The 18,511-nt window shown below is 36.2% G+C and overlaps 3 protein-coding genes and 1 pseudogene across 5 annotated transcripts in view; 1 reads left to right on the forward strand and 3 right to left on the reverse strand.

Annotated features, from left to right (window-relative positions):
• The window catches only part of Haspin (haspin), a 136,411-nt gene that overhangs the window by 54,580 nt on the left and 63,320 nt on the right, over positions 1–18,511 (forward strand). The window lies entirely within an intron of this gene.
• On the reverse strand, positions 381–2,359 carry LOC137000850 (uncharacterized; annotated as a pseudogene).
• On the reverse strand, positions 7,385–9,307 carry LOC137000701 (uncharacterized). Its single transcript, XM_067358042.1, has 2 exons — positions 8,473–9,307; positions 7,385–7,836 (listed from the first exon to the last, which is right to left on the reverse strand). Exons 1-2 carry the CDS (start codon positions 9,305–9,307, stop codon positions 7,385–7,387), a joined length of 1,287 nt encoding a protein of 428 aa, XP_067214143.1.
• LOC137000702 (uncharacterized) lies at positions 9,530–10,954 on the reverse strand. Its single transcript, XM_067358043.1, has 2 exons — positions 10,618–10,954; positions 9,530–10,431 (listed from the first exon to the last, which is right to left on the reverse strand). The coding sequence occupies exons 1-2, from the start codon at positions 10,952–10,954 to the stop codon at positions 9,530–9,532; spliced, it is 1,239 nt and encodes a 412-aa protein (XP_067214144.1).

Raw genomic sequence — 18,511 nt, forward strand, 5'->3', positions numbered from 1 at the left:
ATAATATAATAGAAGGGCATTGAGAGCCGTCGCGGGATGTTAGTGCGGAATTTTAATTTTTCTTAAAGAAATTAATTTATTAGTCTACGTGAGACAGTTAACTTTGTACACCGATTTCTGGTTCGAGATACTTAAAGTGTATGAAAATTTTAGTACATTGTTCTCACATATGGAGAATCAGTATGTACTGATAGGAATTATTAGAAAGAAAGGAAGAGAGAAAAAATATCAGGGCGCGAGTGGCTAAGCCAGGAAGCTCTCCTGACTTAGCCACTCGCGCCCTGATATTTTTTCTCTCTTCCTTTCTTTCTAATAATTCCTATCAGTACATACTTAATCAATAGACCATGTTATTTCATAATCGGGATATGATGCTATTATTTTTCCATCGCAATACAAATATTTATGTTTTCTTAACAAGCTTGCCAATCTTTTTACCAAATGTAGAAAATGAATGATGCGTAATATTTTTTTTCATTATGTATAAAATATGTCTTATCTGAGTGCACACCAAGTTGAGCATAAGCGCTTTGATTAGATGGACCTTGATCGCACGTTATAAGTCGTACATCAGCACCCGTTTTGCTCAATCTATCTAAGCATTCTTTCATTAAAATCACTATTTCTTCCGCTTTCATACATTTTCCTGGGAGAAAATATGCTAGCGGTTGACGCCATGAATGAAGCGCATTTATACTATCCACACAAAATACAAATACGCATTTTGTCCTTTCACTTTTCCTTCCTAAAGGCCCAAGATCAACGAGTCCTTCTATTTGATCCAGACTAAATGAGTATTCTTCATATGATTTTATACACATTTCATCCCATTTTAAAGCACAAACTCTTTGTCTACAGGCAACTTTGAAATTTTTTCCTGCAATTTGCGGAATATAACATCACAAAATCCTGGCATTATATTTAATTCTTCATGCCATCTTCTAATAGTTCGTTCTGCAGGAAAATTGCAACCTGCCTTTTATAAACGACGCAATGCAGACGCCGAATAATAAAAAAACTGTTTCAAAAAAGTTTTTTCTTCCTCTGTATATGCCACATGTGGAGTATGGAGTTGTTAATTAATCATTGCTTTTGCAACGGGATGCAGATTTTGTTCATTAATTAAATTTTGTATTTTTTTTTTGTTATTTTTTTTAATTTTTTTTTTCTTAGGTACTTGGCGATGTTGTAAACGCAATTTTAAACGCTTTATAGTCTGCCGCAAACGAATATTTTCACGTTTTAAACTTTTAATTATCTTTTCTGGATTATATTCTTTTTCACAATTTTGTCATTAACAGATCACACTTATCAATGTTTTCATATCTTACAGGTTCTAAATGCATCCATTCTGTAATATCTTCCTCTTCTAATAATTTGTCAAAATTTAATTTTGCTGGAAGATAAGTTTGTTTGAATCGATCTAATAATTGCTTATTTATTTTATCATTATGATCGATATTAAATGATGTTCCTGCAATTGCGTTATTATATGTATTTCCTACTTCTTCCATTTCTTTTATTTGGTTTTGTTCTTTTTTTAGAACTCTTTGCATCTCTCCTATTTCCATAGCTGCCTCAGATTTTTCTTCTAAATTTATCAAATCATTAAATCGAATTGGCACAGCATGGCGTTTTAATGTTTTCTTGCCTTCTCCCTTAAATGAGTTAGCATTAAATGATCTGCACACAGACCAGCACGACGAAATGAATTGACAGTCCATTTTTCTAATTTAATATTCCCTAAAATAAAGTAATGAAAAACGATTGACAAATAGTAAATATTTTGAAAGTACTTTCAAAACATAATTATTTTATAACTTAAAAATTACAATTTTGGCTCAAATTATTAAAATAAATTATTAAAAACAAGCTACAGAGCCAAAGCTAGATTTACGTGCTTAGTTTATTGACTTATTATAACAATTATAACAAATTATAAAGATCTAATTCTAAACGTTTCGACCATTCGGATGTGGTCATCTTCAGTAGTTATTCGTTAGTTCTTACATTAAATATATAAAACATTGTTTAGGTCAATTCGGAACATATTACAATAAAAATCTTCTTACAATTCGTTACTTTTAAAACCGTTTAGATGGAAAACATTTCTTCAAAGTCATGCCCCTTCCAATAACAGCAATCCTTAAATTATTAGGAAGAAAAAGATGTCGTGTTTTGCATTATTAATATACGCTATGTACTCTTAAGAACTTGAGACTTTGTGGTTGATTGCAATTATTCTAAAAAACAGTATGAACTAATGTCTACCTTTATCTTTGTATATATATTGTACTTGTTATTTATTAAAATAATTCTTACCTCAATGCATAGCAGTAACATCATGTTGTGTAGTTTTCGTGTATTTAACTTTCTTTTTTTATATATATTACTAAAAACTAAACTAAATTCAGTGTAACGAGTCAGTTTGCCTTGAATGATATTTGGTAGTCCGTATCGTCTGACAATGAGTGGACATGGCAAACTAGTTGAAGATATAATAGAGGATATAATATTCGTGTGTGAAGGAGAATCGTGGTGGGAGAGTGATCTTTAAACAGTAAACAAATTGAGAACTGGCAAATACAAGTTTGGCAGTAACTCGGTATCGTTCTGCTTATTGAGACTCGTTTTTTGCCGTTTTATGTGCAACATCTCGGAAATAAGCCTTTTACTATAAGACATTTCCTTGTCTAATATTTCCACGTTCTCCCAATTCATTTCATGGTTTTGTTCTAATCTATGACAGGAAATAACCGAAGGGAATCCCGTTCTTTTATTTATATCCGACTTGTGTTCTTTAATTCTAGTTTTTAATTTTCTCTTTGTTTGTCCCACATAACTAGCTTCGCAATCATGACACGTTACCTTATATGCTACATCGCATTGGTTCATGGATTCTATAATGTTTTTCCCTGTTTTTATTTTGAAAGAAGGGGTTTTTTTACGATCCCTTATATAAAAGAAACATTTGATAAATTCACACGAAACATGAAAAAAAATACAATCATTATTTAGCCTTTTTGTGTAACAATAAACTCAATAGGATTATAAAAACAGGGAAAAACATTATAGAATCCATGAGCCAATGCGATGTAGTATATAAGGTAACGTGTCATGATTGCGAAGTTAGTTATGTGGGACAAACAAAGAGAAAATTAAAAACTAGAATTAAAGAACACAAGTCGGATATAAATAAAAGAACGGGATTCCCTTCGGTTATTTCCTGTCATAGATTAAAACAAAACCATGAAATGGATTGAGAGAACGTGGAAATATTAGACAAGGAAATGTCTTATAATAAAAGGCTTATTTCCGAGATGTTGCACATAAAACGGCAAAAAACGAGTCTCAATAAGCAGAACGATACCGAGTTACTGCCAAACTTGTATTTGCCAGTTCTCAATTTGTTTACTGTTTAAAGATCACTCTCCCACCACGAATCTCCTTTACACACGAATATTATATCCTCTATTATATCTTCAACTAGTTTGCCATGTCCACTCAGACGATACGGACTACCAAATATCATTCAAGGCAAACTGACTTGTTACACTGAATTTAGTTTAGTTTTTAGTAAGATATATAAAAAAAGAAAGTTAAATACACGAAAACTACACAACATGATGTTACTGCTATGCATTGAGGTAAGAATTATTTTAATAAATAACAAGTACAATATATACAAAGATAAAGGTAGACATTAGTTCATACTGTTTTTTAGAATAATTGCAATCAACCACAAAGTCTCAAGTTCTTAAGAGTACATAGCGTATATTAATAATGCAAAACACGACATCTTTTTCTTCCTAATAATTTAAGGATTGCTGTTATTGGAAGGGGCATGACTTTGAAGAAATGTTTTCCATCTAAACGGTTTTAAAAGTAACGAATTGTAAGAAGATTTTTATTGTAATATGTTCCGAATTGACCTAAACAATGTTTTATATATTTAATGTAAGAACTAACGAATAACTACTGAAGATGACCACATCCGAATGGTCGAAACGTTTAGAATTAGATCTTTATAATTTGTTATAATTGTTATAATAAGTCAATAAACTAAGCACGTAAATCTAGCTTTGGCTCTGTAGCTTGTTTTTAATAATTTATAATTATTTTATTTTCAAATAATAAATGAGATAATAATTGAGGGCGCGGATCAAAGAACTCGCTCTGCGCTCAAATTGTGTAAAAGTATTGTCTAAACGTCTCAGAGCATGAAAATTTTGAAAGTCGCAAAATTAATTTTTTTTTAAATATAGACTTATAGAGAACGACAAGACGAAACTTTTTTCTTTTTGCAGTTTTTTTGTTTGATGCTTATTTTTAATAATAAAAATAAAAAACTGAAAAATTTTTATCCCCAAATTCAATAAGATTTTAAGATATAAATCGTCGTAATTTGGCCAAATTTTATTGAAATTGTTTGAAATTTGGTATACGCATGCAGTATAGTCTAGCGATGCCTACAAAACAATAAAGAAGCTGAAAATCGCCTATTGTTTAATAATAATTAATTGCAAATTGAGGCCAATCGGTAACCATGTTTTTTTAGTTTCGCCGACAAAAAGTATCGAGGGAACTTGAAATTTGGAACAACTTCCAGTTATACATTTGTTCCTCACCACTGAAGGAAGATTTCTGGAAATTTTCAGATCGATTCATTGAAAATTTGTGGAAATATGCATTTTATAAGAAAACATGCGACGCCAGCAATGATAGCTTCGTGAGCGCTGAGCACCATCAGGCAGCGTACTCGTCGTTCGGTTTTCCAGGACTCGATTTTATAATAATTTTTTACAACTTTAACTATTGTTATTTGTTAAATTACTATCGTCCTAAAAACCGCGTCTCTGGAGTGTATGTGAAATATTTCGAAATAATAATAATAAAAGTATTTAATTAAGAAACGTATAAATAATAGTTCATTATTTCGATATTTCGTGGGAAGTGAGCGATTGTTCAAATGTATAACCATTAAAAAATTATTATAAAATCGAGTCCTGGAAATCCGAACGGCGAGTACGCTGCCTGATGGTGCTCAGCGCTCACAAAGCTATCATTGCCGGTGTCACATGTTTTCTTATAAAATGCATATTTCCGCAAATTTTCAATGAATCAATCTGAAAATTTCCAGAAATTTTCCTTTAGTAGTGAGGAACAAATGTATCACTGGAAGTTGTTCCAAATTTCAAGTTCCTTCGATACTTTTTGTCGGCGAAACTAAAAAAACGTGGTTACCGATTGGCTTCAATTTGCAATTAATTATTATTAAACAATAGGCGATTTTCAGCTTCTTTATTGTTTTGTAGGCATTGCTAGACTATACTGCATGCGTATACCAAATTTCAAACAATTTCAATAAAATTTGGCCAAATTACGACGATTTATATCTTAAAATCTTATTGAATTTGGGGATAAAAATTTTTTAGTTTTTTATTTTTATTATTAAAAATAAGCATCGAACAAAAAAACTGCAAATAGAAAAAAGTTCCGTCTCGTCGATCTCTACACGCTTATATTTAAAAAAATTAATGTTGCGACTTTCAAAATTTTCATGCTCTGAGACATTTGGACAATACTTTTACAGGATTTCAAGCGCTGGGCGAATTCTTTGATCCGGGCCGTCAATTCTATCTATCTGTTACGCTCGGTCGACCCGCTAAATTTATTTTTAGCCGAGCGCGCGTCACACAGGTACAGCGTTTCGTGTGTGCGTGAAATGTGCTTGGGCTCGAAATCCCGCTGATCTTATCCGCACGCGCTTATATTGTACTTTATTTAACTATTCTTTAATGTTTTTTTTATAAACTTCTTATATCAAAAAGTTTAATTTTTTGTGAAATCTTTACATATTCAGCAAGCACTAAAATACATATTGATGCGCGAAAGATGCTGAGATCATCTCTCTATTGCGCAATATATAATTACCAGGAAAATATCAGAATAACAAAAGTCTTAATTTATTTTATCCATAAATTCGTAATACGTTCTTTAGCCTATTAAAAATTGAATATCAAATAACTTTGCTCCACAAGATATCAAAACTCGAATTAAGAGTATCATTTTTAAATCATTTTGTAAACAAATTTAAGATTGCTACTTTTACTTATACATTTGACAGCAAAATTAAAGTATCACTCATTCTGCTCTCTAAAAATAGGCCAATTTCGAAAAAGTGTAACTTTGTCAAAAATGATCATAATGAAATATTCCATATTCAAATTTTAAATTTGAAATCTTTACTTTTCAGATTGGTACTTTATTAAACAAGTTACTGATTTTTTACGAAACTATACGGATACAAATAAAGAATGCAAAATGCGTTAAATTTCAAAATTTTTGTATGAACTTTGCAAAGTTCCATGACATGAATTAAAAATCGCACACAAATGCGGTTTATAGCTTTTGAAAGTGTTAATATTGAAGCAAAAATGATTTTTTTTTACTTTAACATTGTTACGATTAAACTTATTTATAAACTATACTCTGAAATGTATATGACAAAGCAGTTAAAAAAAAAAATTGAGATTCAATTTAGAATTTATAAGAATAATTTATTAACGATATATATATATACAGTTCACATATGAATGATACAAATGTAAAGTTAAATAGATACGATAAAACTCTAAATAATAAAATTATGAATTCAGGAAAATTATATTAAAATAAAATTGAAATAAGATCAAAGTAATTATGGATATTTTTGTCTTTACTTCAGGCTCAAACTTAGAGTATATTACAAACTAGAAGTGAAACCTTGAAGAAAGAATATACTATAGAAAGAATAAACTATTTTGAGAAAAACAAAATTAATGAACTGATAGAGAATTTCTATTCTTGAAATGAGAAAATTGGAAAGAATGAGAGAATTACAAATTCTTTTGCACTTATGTTGTGTCTGTAAGGTAAGTTTTGAAGACGTCTTACAAAACGAGTCTTACAAAACGAGATTCATTCATTTACCTTCAGACGAACACTGACCTTGAGAGTAGAGAACTTATCTCGGTCTTATGCACGGAACGTAGTTCCTTCCTCGAGAGGAAAACCCAAAGCTGTACTTTCTAGAGAATTCGACTTGACAAGGTCTTTCCTTAAAAGTGAGACTCAAATCTTGCACTAATTGTAGTTCTCTTTGATAAGAAAATTAACTCAAAAAAACTCAAAAAATGCTTTATACTACACAAATAAAACTTTTAAGAAGATTGAGAAAAAGTGTGTTTCTGAGCGAGCTCCAAGAAAAAAAGACGAGAATCAGAGAAAAAACTCAGATCAGAGGAGCTGAAGCGCAACGCCTTCTGAGATCCATTTCTTAGCGCACGACGCGCGTATTTTAAACATTTCCGCCCGCCTTCGTTAATGAATGTTAACGAAAGAGTTAGATACAAGCGGGTACAGGAAGAGGACAAAGTTTGACTATAGGTCGTTTGAAAGTAGACGCTTGCGTCCGAACGGTTACAACTCTGATTTTTCCATCCTTACCAGGATGAGAAGAGATTACTCGACCGAGAGGCCATTTGGATGGTGGATATCGTTCATCAACAACTAAGACGAGAGAACCTTCTTTTAAAGGAGGAGTTTCCTTATTCCATTTGTACATAACAAGATACCGTTGTAAGCACTCCTTTGACCAATGAGACCAGAAACTGTCCAGCATTTGACGAGTTAATTGCCATCGAGAAAGATGAGATGTTTTAACTGTTTCAAGAGAAGGTTCGGGTATAGTAGCCAACGAGCTTTCGATCAAAAAGTGAGCTGGAGTAAGCGCTTGAACGTCGTCTGGATCGTCGGTGAAAGGACATAACGGTCGAGAATTGAGAACTGCTTCCACTTGAGTAAGAAAAGTGGTCAATTCTTCATAAGTGAGAATATGATTGCCGATGACTCTTTTGATGTGATACTTGACGGATTTCACTCCGGCCTCTCATTTTCCGCCGAAATGCGGAGCAGAAGGAGGGTTGAACTTCGATTGAGTGCCGTCGTTGGCGAGAAGCGAAGCTAAATCTTCCCATTCTTAAGAGGAAAAAAAAAATAAGCTTTTGAGTTCGGCATTCGCTCCTTTGAGATTCGTACCACAATCACTAATTAAGGTGGAACAGATGCCTCTTCTAGATGAAAACCGTTTGTAGGCGGCAATGAATGCATTTGTGGTGCAATCTGTAACCAGTTCAAGTTGAACAGCTGATGTTGAAAGGCATACAAACAATGCAATCCAGGCTTTGTACGTCCTAGAGTTCCATCCTATCCAATTTTTTAGGAGGAATGGGCCGGCATAATCAATACCAGAATTAAGAAAAGGGCGAGAAGGAGTGAGCCTTTCCGGGGGAAGCTGTCCCATTATTTGCTGAGCTCGTGTTTGTCGATATTGTAAACAGCGTAAACACTTTAAAATGAATGATTTCACAGGCAATCGTCCTCCAATGATCCAATAGTCGTTACGAATAAAGGAGAGAGTTATTTGAGTACCTCCATGAAGTGTACGCTGATGAGCGTCAGCGATTATTAAAGTCGTTAGTGGTGACTTCTTTGGAAGGATTAATGGATGTTTCGTATTATCAGGTAAGAGAGATAATCGAAGACGATCTCCGACTCTAAGAAAACTTTCAGCATCTAAAAATAGAGTGAGACGCAATAAGCTGTGAGAAGATGGCAAAGTATTACCTTTAGACAGAATTTTCAACTCTTGAGAGAAGTATGATTGTTGAATTTGCTTAACCCATAACAGTCTTGCTGAATCTAATTCACAAGTGGTGATGGGAATGGTTAAACTTGTTTGCTGAGAATTTCGGAATCGAGATACGGCTCGTTTACATAAGGAAGTGATACGTAATAATCGAGTCATATTTGAATACTTATAAACAAGATCCCATAGTTGATTAGATCTAACATTTGTTGTGAGAACTTGATTCATGCGTTCTTCTAGGTGTTCTTTTCGAGATACTGCTTGAGGTTCTTGAGGCCATGCTGAAGATTCTAAACTGAGCCAACTCGGTCCCGACTGCCAGTTTGCATTATCGATAAGTTGAGCTGGTGATAATCCTCGAGTAGCATGATCTGCTGGATTCTCAGTACCGGGAGTAAATCTCCAAATTGCATGAGGTGGAGTTTCGTGGATGTGACAAACTCTATTGTGTATGAATTCCTTCCACCGAGATGGATGACTATTAATCCAGGTATACACAATAGCTGAGTCCGTCCAGAGAAAAACTGGAATAGAATTGAGCTTCAAGATTTTTAAAACTCTTGAGGTGAGATTGCTTAATAGAACCGCTCCGGACAGCTCAAGTCGAGGAATTGTCATTCTCTTCAAAAGTGCAACTTTGGTTTTAGAACAGATTAATTGTGTTGAGATATTTCCCTCTTGATCAGATGATCTGATATAGACGGTGGCACACATTGCACGGAGTGAAGCATCGCAAAAACCATAAATTTCAAAAGAATAACCAGCTTTTTGGCCTGTCCATCGAGAGAAGCTCAATTTAGGTATTTCATGGAGATGATTGATGAAGTTAATCCATTTGGTTTAAACAGGAAGAGGTAATGGCTCATCCCATCCAAGCTTGAGTGACCAAAGCTCTTGTATGAATATTTTAGCCGTAATTAAGATAGGAGCTAGCAGTCCAAGAGGGTCGAACACTTTAGCGATTGTAGATAGAACATTTCGTTTGGTTAGAACAGATGGAATCGACACAGTGACAGAGAAGTGGAACGTATCAGATGACGGATTCCAGCATAGTCCTAGTACATGGATAATAGCTGTTTCGTCAATTCGTATTGATGATGAATCAATTCGATTCTCGGAAGAAATGGATTCCAGAATTGCTGAATGATTAGTTAACCATTTTTGGAGGGGAAACCCGCCCGCCATGCACAATGATTTTACTTGGACTATTTCTCGAGCTTGAGTAATTGAATCGGCACCTCCAAATATGTCATCGACATATCTGCCTTGAACTAAGGAAGGAACTGCTAGAGGGAACTTAGAGCCTTTATCTTCTACAAGTTGTTCAAGAGTACGGAGAGCTAAAAATGGGGCACAGGCTAACCCATAAGTAACTGTTGTCAATTCATAAGTGACAATGTCCTTAGCTTTATTCCGCCAAAGAATGCGTTGGAACTTTTGATCTTCTTCATGCACGTTAATTTGTCGATACATCTTTTCGATGTCTGAAAAAAAAACGTATCTAAATTGACGGAACCATATCAGTACATCTAATACGTCGATCTGTAATTTTTTGCCAGTGTAAAGAAGATCGTTCAAAGATACTCCCGAGCTAGTACGACTTGATCCATTAAATACGACTCTTAGTTTCGTAGTCTGGCTGGTCTCTCGAATGACTCCATGATGTGGAAGATAGTAGGCTACTGTCGGTTCTGGTTGAGAGTTAGGTATTAATTTCATATGACCTAATTTCTCATATTCCGCTAAGAACTCAGAATATGCATTTTCATAATTAGGATCATTGAGGAATTTTGATGATAAATTCATGATGATTTTTCGTGCTCTTGATTTAGAGTCTCCTAACTGAGTTTCAGATTTTTTGAAGGGAAGTCTCACTATGTACCTTCCTTGATTATCTCGCGAATGAAATTGTTTATAATGTTACTCACATTCCTGTTCGTTGACGGACATAGATGATGAAGTTACAGATGAGACTTCCTCAAGCTTCCAAAAACGTTGTAGTAAATCTTGCAATTCTTTGTCAACGGAGACGTGACATCCTTGTGAAGATGAGCGTGATGTATTGCTGTTTGCAGGACCTGAAATCACCCAACCAAATGATGTTCGCTGCGCAATAGGTGAGGTAGCTTCTCCTTTTGCAATTCCGTCTTCAATGATCTGGGGATAAACATCTGCTCCTAGAATAATATCAATAGGCCCAGAAGACATGAAATCAGGATCAGCTAGTACGAGATTTTCTAAGTGCGGCCAGACTTGCTTTTGCATATTGCTTGATAGAAGATACGCTGTCAATTTAGGCAGAATATGTGCGGATATTGAAATTTCAGAGTTATGATCGAAATGAGCTCTTAATGTTAATTGAGTTAAGCCTCTGGTTTTATTTGCTTTATGACCGCCTATGCCATATAAAGATATAAAGAAATGAGCTCTTGGAAGGTGTAGCAATTGGACGATTCGCTCTGACACAAGAGAAATTTCAGAGCCTTGATCAAGTAGTGCTCTTATTTTCATTTTTTCTCCACTATTTGAAATCACGAAAATTTGAGCTGTAGCGAGTAAAATAATTGAATTGAGTGCTTTTTGTTCAATCGACGAATGGAGCACATTGGTTTCGGTGGACTGTTTTTCTGTGGCGGTTGAGTCTTTCGATGATGAGGTGGTAGAAGTCGATGAGCTATTCTTGTTATTAGTATTCCAATGGATGGTAGTATGATGTTTCCGGCCACATTTCAGGCAGTGCTTCGTAATCCAGCATTCGGATACTCTGTGAGGTCCAAGACAATTGTAACAAAGTTTATTTTTGTTAATGATGGCTAATCGCTGTTGAGTCGTTTTGGAGTTGTACTGAGGACAATTTGAAATATAGTGGTCAGAGGAACATAAAACGCATGAACTTGGTTTATGAGCATGAGAATCTTTAGCTTTCCCTTGAAAATGAGATCTAGCTGTTTGAGGATGTGAGAAAATATTTTTTCCTGTTCGAAATTTCTCGAAAGCTTGAAGAGACAGAAGTCTTGAAGAAATTCAGTAAGTTGTCGCCACGTAGGAGGCTCCTTTGTAGAACCTAAATGATGTTCCCACGATTTGACTGACTCTGAATCGAGCCTCTGAACAACGATAAAGACAAAAATGTCATCCCATGTACTACTGGTCTATTTACCAAAAGTTTCGAGAGTTCGATAAATCTGAGTAATATTTGTGTACAGCTGTTCCATCTCAACGGCTGATTCCTTAGACATCCTTTTGAGTGACATGAGGGAATGCAGAGCGGTATTTACGAGAAGTCGCTTATTTTCGTAAAAAGAAATTAATGCTTCCCAAGCCTTTTAAAAATTGTCGCCAGTGAGTGTAGTGTTCTTTAAGAGATGAGAGGCCGATCCTGTTAAGCTTGTTTTCAGATATTGTAGTTTCTCTACTGGTGACAGTGTCGGATTGGCTAAAATGAGAGAGGTGAAGAGATCCTTAAACGATAACCATTCGGAAGGAGAACCGTTAAATTTCGGAATATCGATTCGAGGCAATCGAGTATGATGATAAAAAACAGGTATATTAGAGTTTTGAGAAGTAGATTGAGTTGAAGGAATTTCAACAATCCCTTCCGAGTCTTTATCAAGGAGAGAGTTCATTTTTTTTACAGACTCAAGATAACATTTATACGTATTTGAAAATACGTTGTCAGAAAAATAAGTGTGAGATTGTAGTTGTAACCGCTCTTCAATTGAAAGCTTCCTCATTGCTAAATTAATAGCTTCGTGAATAACAGAGAATTTATCCCAAGATTCCTTGAAAGCTGATAAACAAGCATGTACACGATGAGAAGTGACATTTGAATAACCTATTTTAGTGAGATTATCAACAGAATTATTAATTAGTTCTTTGAGAGTGAGCTGTTGCTCTAGTCGATTTTCTATGTGGCTGATTCTCATTTTTTCCTTAAACTGCCTGCCAAATCCGGCTCGAAGGACCAAAAATGTTACGATTAAACTTATTTATAAACTATACTCTGAAATGTATATGGCAAAGCAGTTAAAAAAAAAAAATTGAGATTCAATTTAGAATATATAAGAATAATTTATTAACGATATATATATACAGTTCACATATGAATGATACAAATGTAAAGTTAAATAGATACGATAAAACTCTAAATAATAAAATTATGAATTCAGGAAAATTATATTAAAATAAAATTGAAATAAGATCAAAGTAATTATGGATATTTTTGTCTTTACTTCAGGCTCGAACTTAGAGTATATTACAAACTAGAAGTGAAACGTTGAAGAAAGAATATACTATAGTGTTGTGGGTCCAAAGAACCACAACCAATTATTAATAATAAAATATATATATATTAATAAAATATAAGAAGATATCTATTGCATATCAGATTAAGATATCTAATATTCAGTTTCCGGCTCATGCGAGACACCGGATAAATCGCGCAGCGAAAATTAAAACCTAATTCACTTTTTACGCGACAATGCTGACGAACTATCGAATTTCGTCAGCAAGTTAGATCGTTAAAACTGCAATCAAGTGCAGTTTCACGTATATAAAATCGCCCTCGCGAGATCACGACAGCGGGTCTAAAACTATCAGTCACAAGAAACGGACGTATGTCCGTTGGGACCACAAATCTAGAAGAACGCGAATTATAACAATTCGCTAAAAGCGAATAAGAATAACTTGGGGCTCCGTGATACCACATTAAGACAAGGATTCCTGACGGAACCTAGACTACCTAGAAGTAAGGGAATTTGTAATAGAACAAGAAACCAATAAATATATGGGAGACTGTTTTTATTGAAAAAAACGTCAAAGGATTATTCCCGGATTCCCGGCCTAACTCCTCGGCAGATCCCGAACCCGTGCCCTATCACCAAGGGCACAACAAATATCTGGTGGTAGCGGTGGGATCTGCCTCTCCTTCGGGACCAGGAACCCGGAACGTCCAGAGCCTGAAACAAAAAGAAAAAATTTAAGTGAGTGAAAATTAGTCGGCGGACAAGTTTCAATACGGAGATTATTGAAACGAGAAGACCCCGACCAACGCAGCAGTAAGCAGCCGAAAATTGAGTGCAAAATAGTCGGCGGACAAGTTTCAATACGGAGATTATTAAAACGAGAAGACCCCAACCAACGCAACGGTAAGCAGAGTAGCAGCGCAGCAGCAGACTATCCAGAGCCAAGCAGTGCCGAGCGGAGTCAGCGAAATAGGAGCCAGCCGCAGAAAGCAGCCGAGCGACCTACACCTACAGCCTACGATCTACAGCCGGACAGCGAACCGCAGCTAAGGACGAGGCAACATGCGAGCGATCATACTACTACTACTGTAAGTCCGAACCATTATATAAAATATAAAAACGCGTGAATGTACAAAAGCGAAAGCGACCCCGGTCCCATACGAAATAGGTCGTGGCTATTAAGCAACCAAGCGCGACACGCAATCCGCACAGCGTTAAACCCGATACGCATTATCGAAGACGCGACTCGCGACATAAGCAATAACGTACGCCGTACATTACAATACACAAACTCGGACGGTGATACCGACGACGAATTAGACGCAAACATAGAAACTAAACGAGATTACACTTTCGAAGATATTGATTCGAGTTTAATTCCCGCTCTTAACGATACCGTGATAGAAGTAAAAACTAAAAAGACTAGACCTTACGCTAGTAAAACACCAAGCCGCGTGTCAGATTACAGCGAGTTTGAGCTAACATCATATGATAGTAGCATATTTGATCCGGACGAAATCCGTGAAAGAAGAAACAAAAAAATGTCTCAAAGAAGGAAGAGTGAGGCAGACATCGAAATAGAAAACGAAATATCCGCGTTAATGGAGCAAAATACAAGAGAAAACGAAGCCAGCGGACTTCGAACGGGAACACGCCCAAAAAATAAAAATCAGATTTCAGCACTAGAAGAAACAATGCACGAAATGCGCGAACAGATCGCGACATTATTTGAGTATCTTCATGCGCATCATCACGAACGAAATCCGCGATAAGAACGCGAAACCGACATTTCATACGGTCGAACTACTGAAGACATACGAAACAGACAATCCACTGACGCACAACGCTACATGACATCAAAAAACGCGATAAATTTAATACCTATTTTTGACGGTACGTCACGAACGAACTTAAAATTATTTCTAAGCGCTTGTACATGTGCCATGAAGTATGTAAAGCCCGAGTTCGCAGACGAGCTACTCGACGTCATAATGTCGACTAAATTGCAAGGCAGAGCATTAATAAATTTTGAGATCAAAGATATCAGATCGTTTGAACAGTTAAAAAACGAACTGGAAAGCTTTTACTACCCTAAGAAAAATCCTGCATCGATTCAAATTGAATTTAATCATTTGAAACAACGACCCGGAGAAAGTGCAGTAGAATATGGGGCACGAGCAGACCATTTAGCGATGCAGCTATACGAATCTCTAACAGACAGTCCAGGAAAGACACCGCAAGATAAACGCACTATATTAGATACAGTTAAACAGCAAGCGCTACAAAACTTTGTGTATGGACTGCGCGAGGATATACGAATGGTAATACGCGCGCAACGATATGCAACCCTGCAAGAAGCCATCGAAGGGATGGCAAAGCAGCTCTGCCAAAGCAGAGGAAAAATTAAAAAGACCACGTGATTCCGCGTACAACGCGAATAAAAGTTTTAATAATCCTAAGGCAATTCAATGCCATAAATGCGGCAAGCAAGGACATTACGGTCGCGATTGCCGAACGAGCCGCTACGGTAATCAATTCACTTTGCCTAAACCGAGCGGATCAAGATTTAATACGCTGGATAAACATTGTAATTATTGCAAGAAATCCGGACATAACCGTACCGAATGTTGGATATTAAACGGAAAACCGGAATATACTAAAAATAAGAAAATAAATGAAGAATCAAACACGCGAAATACCATAAATAAAACTAATAAGCATCGCGAGACTGAGGACGACGATGCAGAAAGGAAAACAAAGCAACAGCTAAGACAGTACGAGAGCATAAGGTACTAACAGCTGATGAGATAAATCATGCACACACTGAGCTCGATCTGATTTCACTACTCATGAATGAAGTGATTGACGATAAAATAAATATGTTGATCGACACAGGAGCTACCATGAGTCTAATAAAATTGAATAAATTGAAAGATGAAACCATAATATACGATAAAAAGATAACAATCATTGGCGCAACAGGGCACAAAGCGGATACTATAGGCGTAATGCAAACAACTATTCCGTTAAAAACAAGAAATGTTAAACATGAATTAAACGTGATAAAAGACGACTTTCCTATCGAATATGACGGAATCCTCGGAGCCGACTTCCTACAAAAATATCAAGCATCTTGGGACTATACTACCAAAAAACTACGCATCGATAAAAATTTATTTACGCTTTTCCCATGCAAAAAGTTTACTTTAGAAGCTAGAAGCGAAACTATTATAACAGCCATAACTAAAGAAAACATTGCAGGAATAATCCAAGCAGTGGAAACTAGACCAGGAATATTTATCGGAAATTGCCTAGTCGAGCCAAAAAATAATAGTTGCCCGATTAGCATAATAAATACTACCGAAACTAAAATAGAAATGCAAGCTCCAGTAGTAGAAATTGAAGAAGTAAAGACAGAAGAAAATGCCGAGATATTAATAGCTCAGACGTATATACCGAAGGAAATTCCCTTGTCACGCATGCAACGAATTAAAGAGGCGCTTCGTCTCGATCACTTAAATAACGAAGAGCGAAAAACTCTACTTAAAATCTGCGAAGATTTTGATGATGTATTCCATTTGGACGGAGAACCCCTGACCTGCACCGAGGCACTGCAACACGAGATCGTAACTCGAGCCGGTACGGCACCCGCGAATACGCAACCGTATAGATTACCGGAGAAGCATAAGGCCGAAGTAAATAGACAGGTACAGGAAATGTTAAGAAACGATATCGTACGTCCAAGCTCGAGCCAATGGAACGCACCACTTTTGGTGGTACCGAAGAAAACAGACGCTTCGGGAAAACCTAAAATGAGAGTCGTGGTCGATTTCCGAAAATTAAACGACCTAACAGTCGGAGACTCTTTTCCACTGCCAAATATAACAGATATTTTGGACCAACTAGGGAATTCGAAATATTTTACGTTAGATCTGGCATCGGGCTATCATCAAATACCCATGGCAGACAGAGATAAGCAAAAAACGGCTTTTTCAACGCCCTACGGGCATTATGAATTTAATCGGATGCCGTTCGGACTAAAGAATGCCCCGGCAACGTTTCAAAGATTAATGAATACTATTCTGGCGGGCATACAAGGAATACGGTGTCTGGTCTATTTAGACGACATCGTGATATACGGCGCTAGTTTAGAAGACCACAACCGGCGACTATTAGAAGTATTACAAAAAATACGCGACAATAATCTGAAATTACAGCCGGACAAGTGTGAATTTCTTAGAAAAGAAGTGGCATATTTAGGACACATAATTACCGAACACGGAATTATGCCTGACCCTGGAAAAATCCAGGCAGTAAAGAATTTCCCTACGCCAAAACGAGTCAAGGATGTGCAATCATTCATAGGACTGGCGGGCTATTATAGACGGTTTATCGAAAATTTTTCGAAAATAGTCAAACCACTCACAAAATTTGTTAAAAAGGGAGTAAAATTCGAGTGGACACAAGAGCAGCAAAAAGCTTTTGACAATCTAAAAAAGAAACTAATTACCGCCCCCGTCTTGCAGTACCCAAATTTCAACGATGAATTTATACTAACTACCGACGCATCGGATTTCGCGATAAGAGGTATCTTGTCACAAGGAATGATAGGACAAGACCGACCAATAGCTTATGCTAGCAGAATTCTTTCTCGTGCAGAACAAAATTATAACACGACGGAAAAAGAATTACTCGCGATTGTGTAAGCGGTCAAACATTTTCGACCGTACCTATACGGGACCAAATTTAAAATTGTCACCGACCATAAACCGCTAATTTGGTTGTTTAACGTGACCGATCCAGGATCTCGTCTAATTAGATGGAGACTGAAATTGGAAGAGTACGACTATAAAATCGTACACAAAGCCGGAAAATACAATACAAATGCTGACGCACTAAGTCGCAACGTCGCTCACGCTATACATATAATCGACAAGGAGAAAGAGAGTGACGAAGAGGAAGAAGAAAGAGATAGCGAAAAAGAGATAAAAAGGTACACGGAGGAAGAGAAACAGCAAATATTATATGAGTATCATGATGCACCGATAGGCGGGCATCAAGGCGTGCAACGCACCATAAATCGAATCCGTTTAACTCACAACTGGAAAGGGTTAACAAAAGACGTAAAACAATACATCGCCAAATGCGAGCATTGCCAAAAGAATAAATTAAAACGGCGAAGTAAAACGCCAATGATTATTACCGATACTCCGGATAGGCCATTCGAAAAATGCGCACTAGATATAGTAGGACCGTTAACCGTAACTCTAACCGGAAACAAATACGTACTAACATTCCAAGATCATTTCACGAAACTGAGCAAGGCCCATCGAAAATCAGGAAGCTGGTACAGTAGCGAAGGCATTCGTTACAAAAATAATTTTGGAATACGGAGTGCCTGATAAAATTCTCACCGACCAGGGAACGAATTTTATGAGCGAAGTGTTTAAGAGCACTTGCAAACTGTTAAAAATTGAGAAGATTCGTACAAGCGCGTACCACCCGGAAAGTAACGGCGCGCTCGAAAGATCGCACAGGACACTAGCAAAGTACTTGCGACACTACATAAACGGAGATC

The sequence above is a fragment of the Linepithema humile genome, chromosome 6, assembly GCF_040581485.1.
Source record: "Linepithema humile isolate Giens D197 chromosome 6, Lhum_UNIL_v1.0, whole genome shotgun sequence".
NCBI classification, from domain to species: Eukaryota; Metazoa; Arthropoda; class Insecta; order Hymenoptera; family Formicidae; genus Linepithema; species Linepithema humile.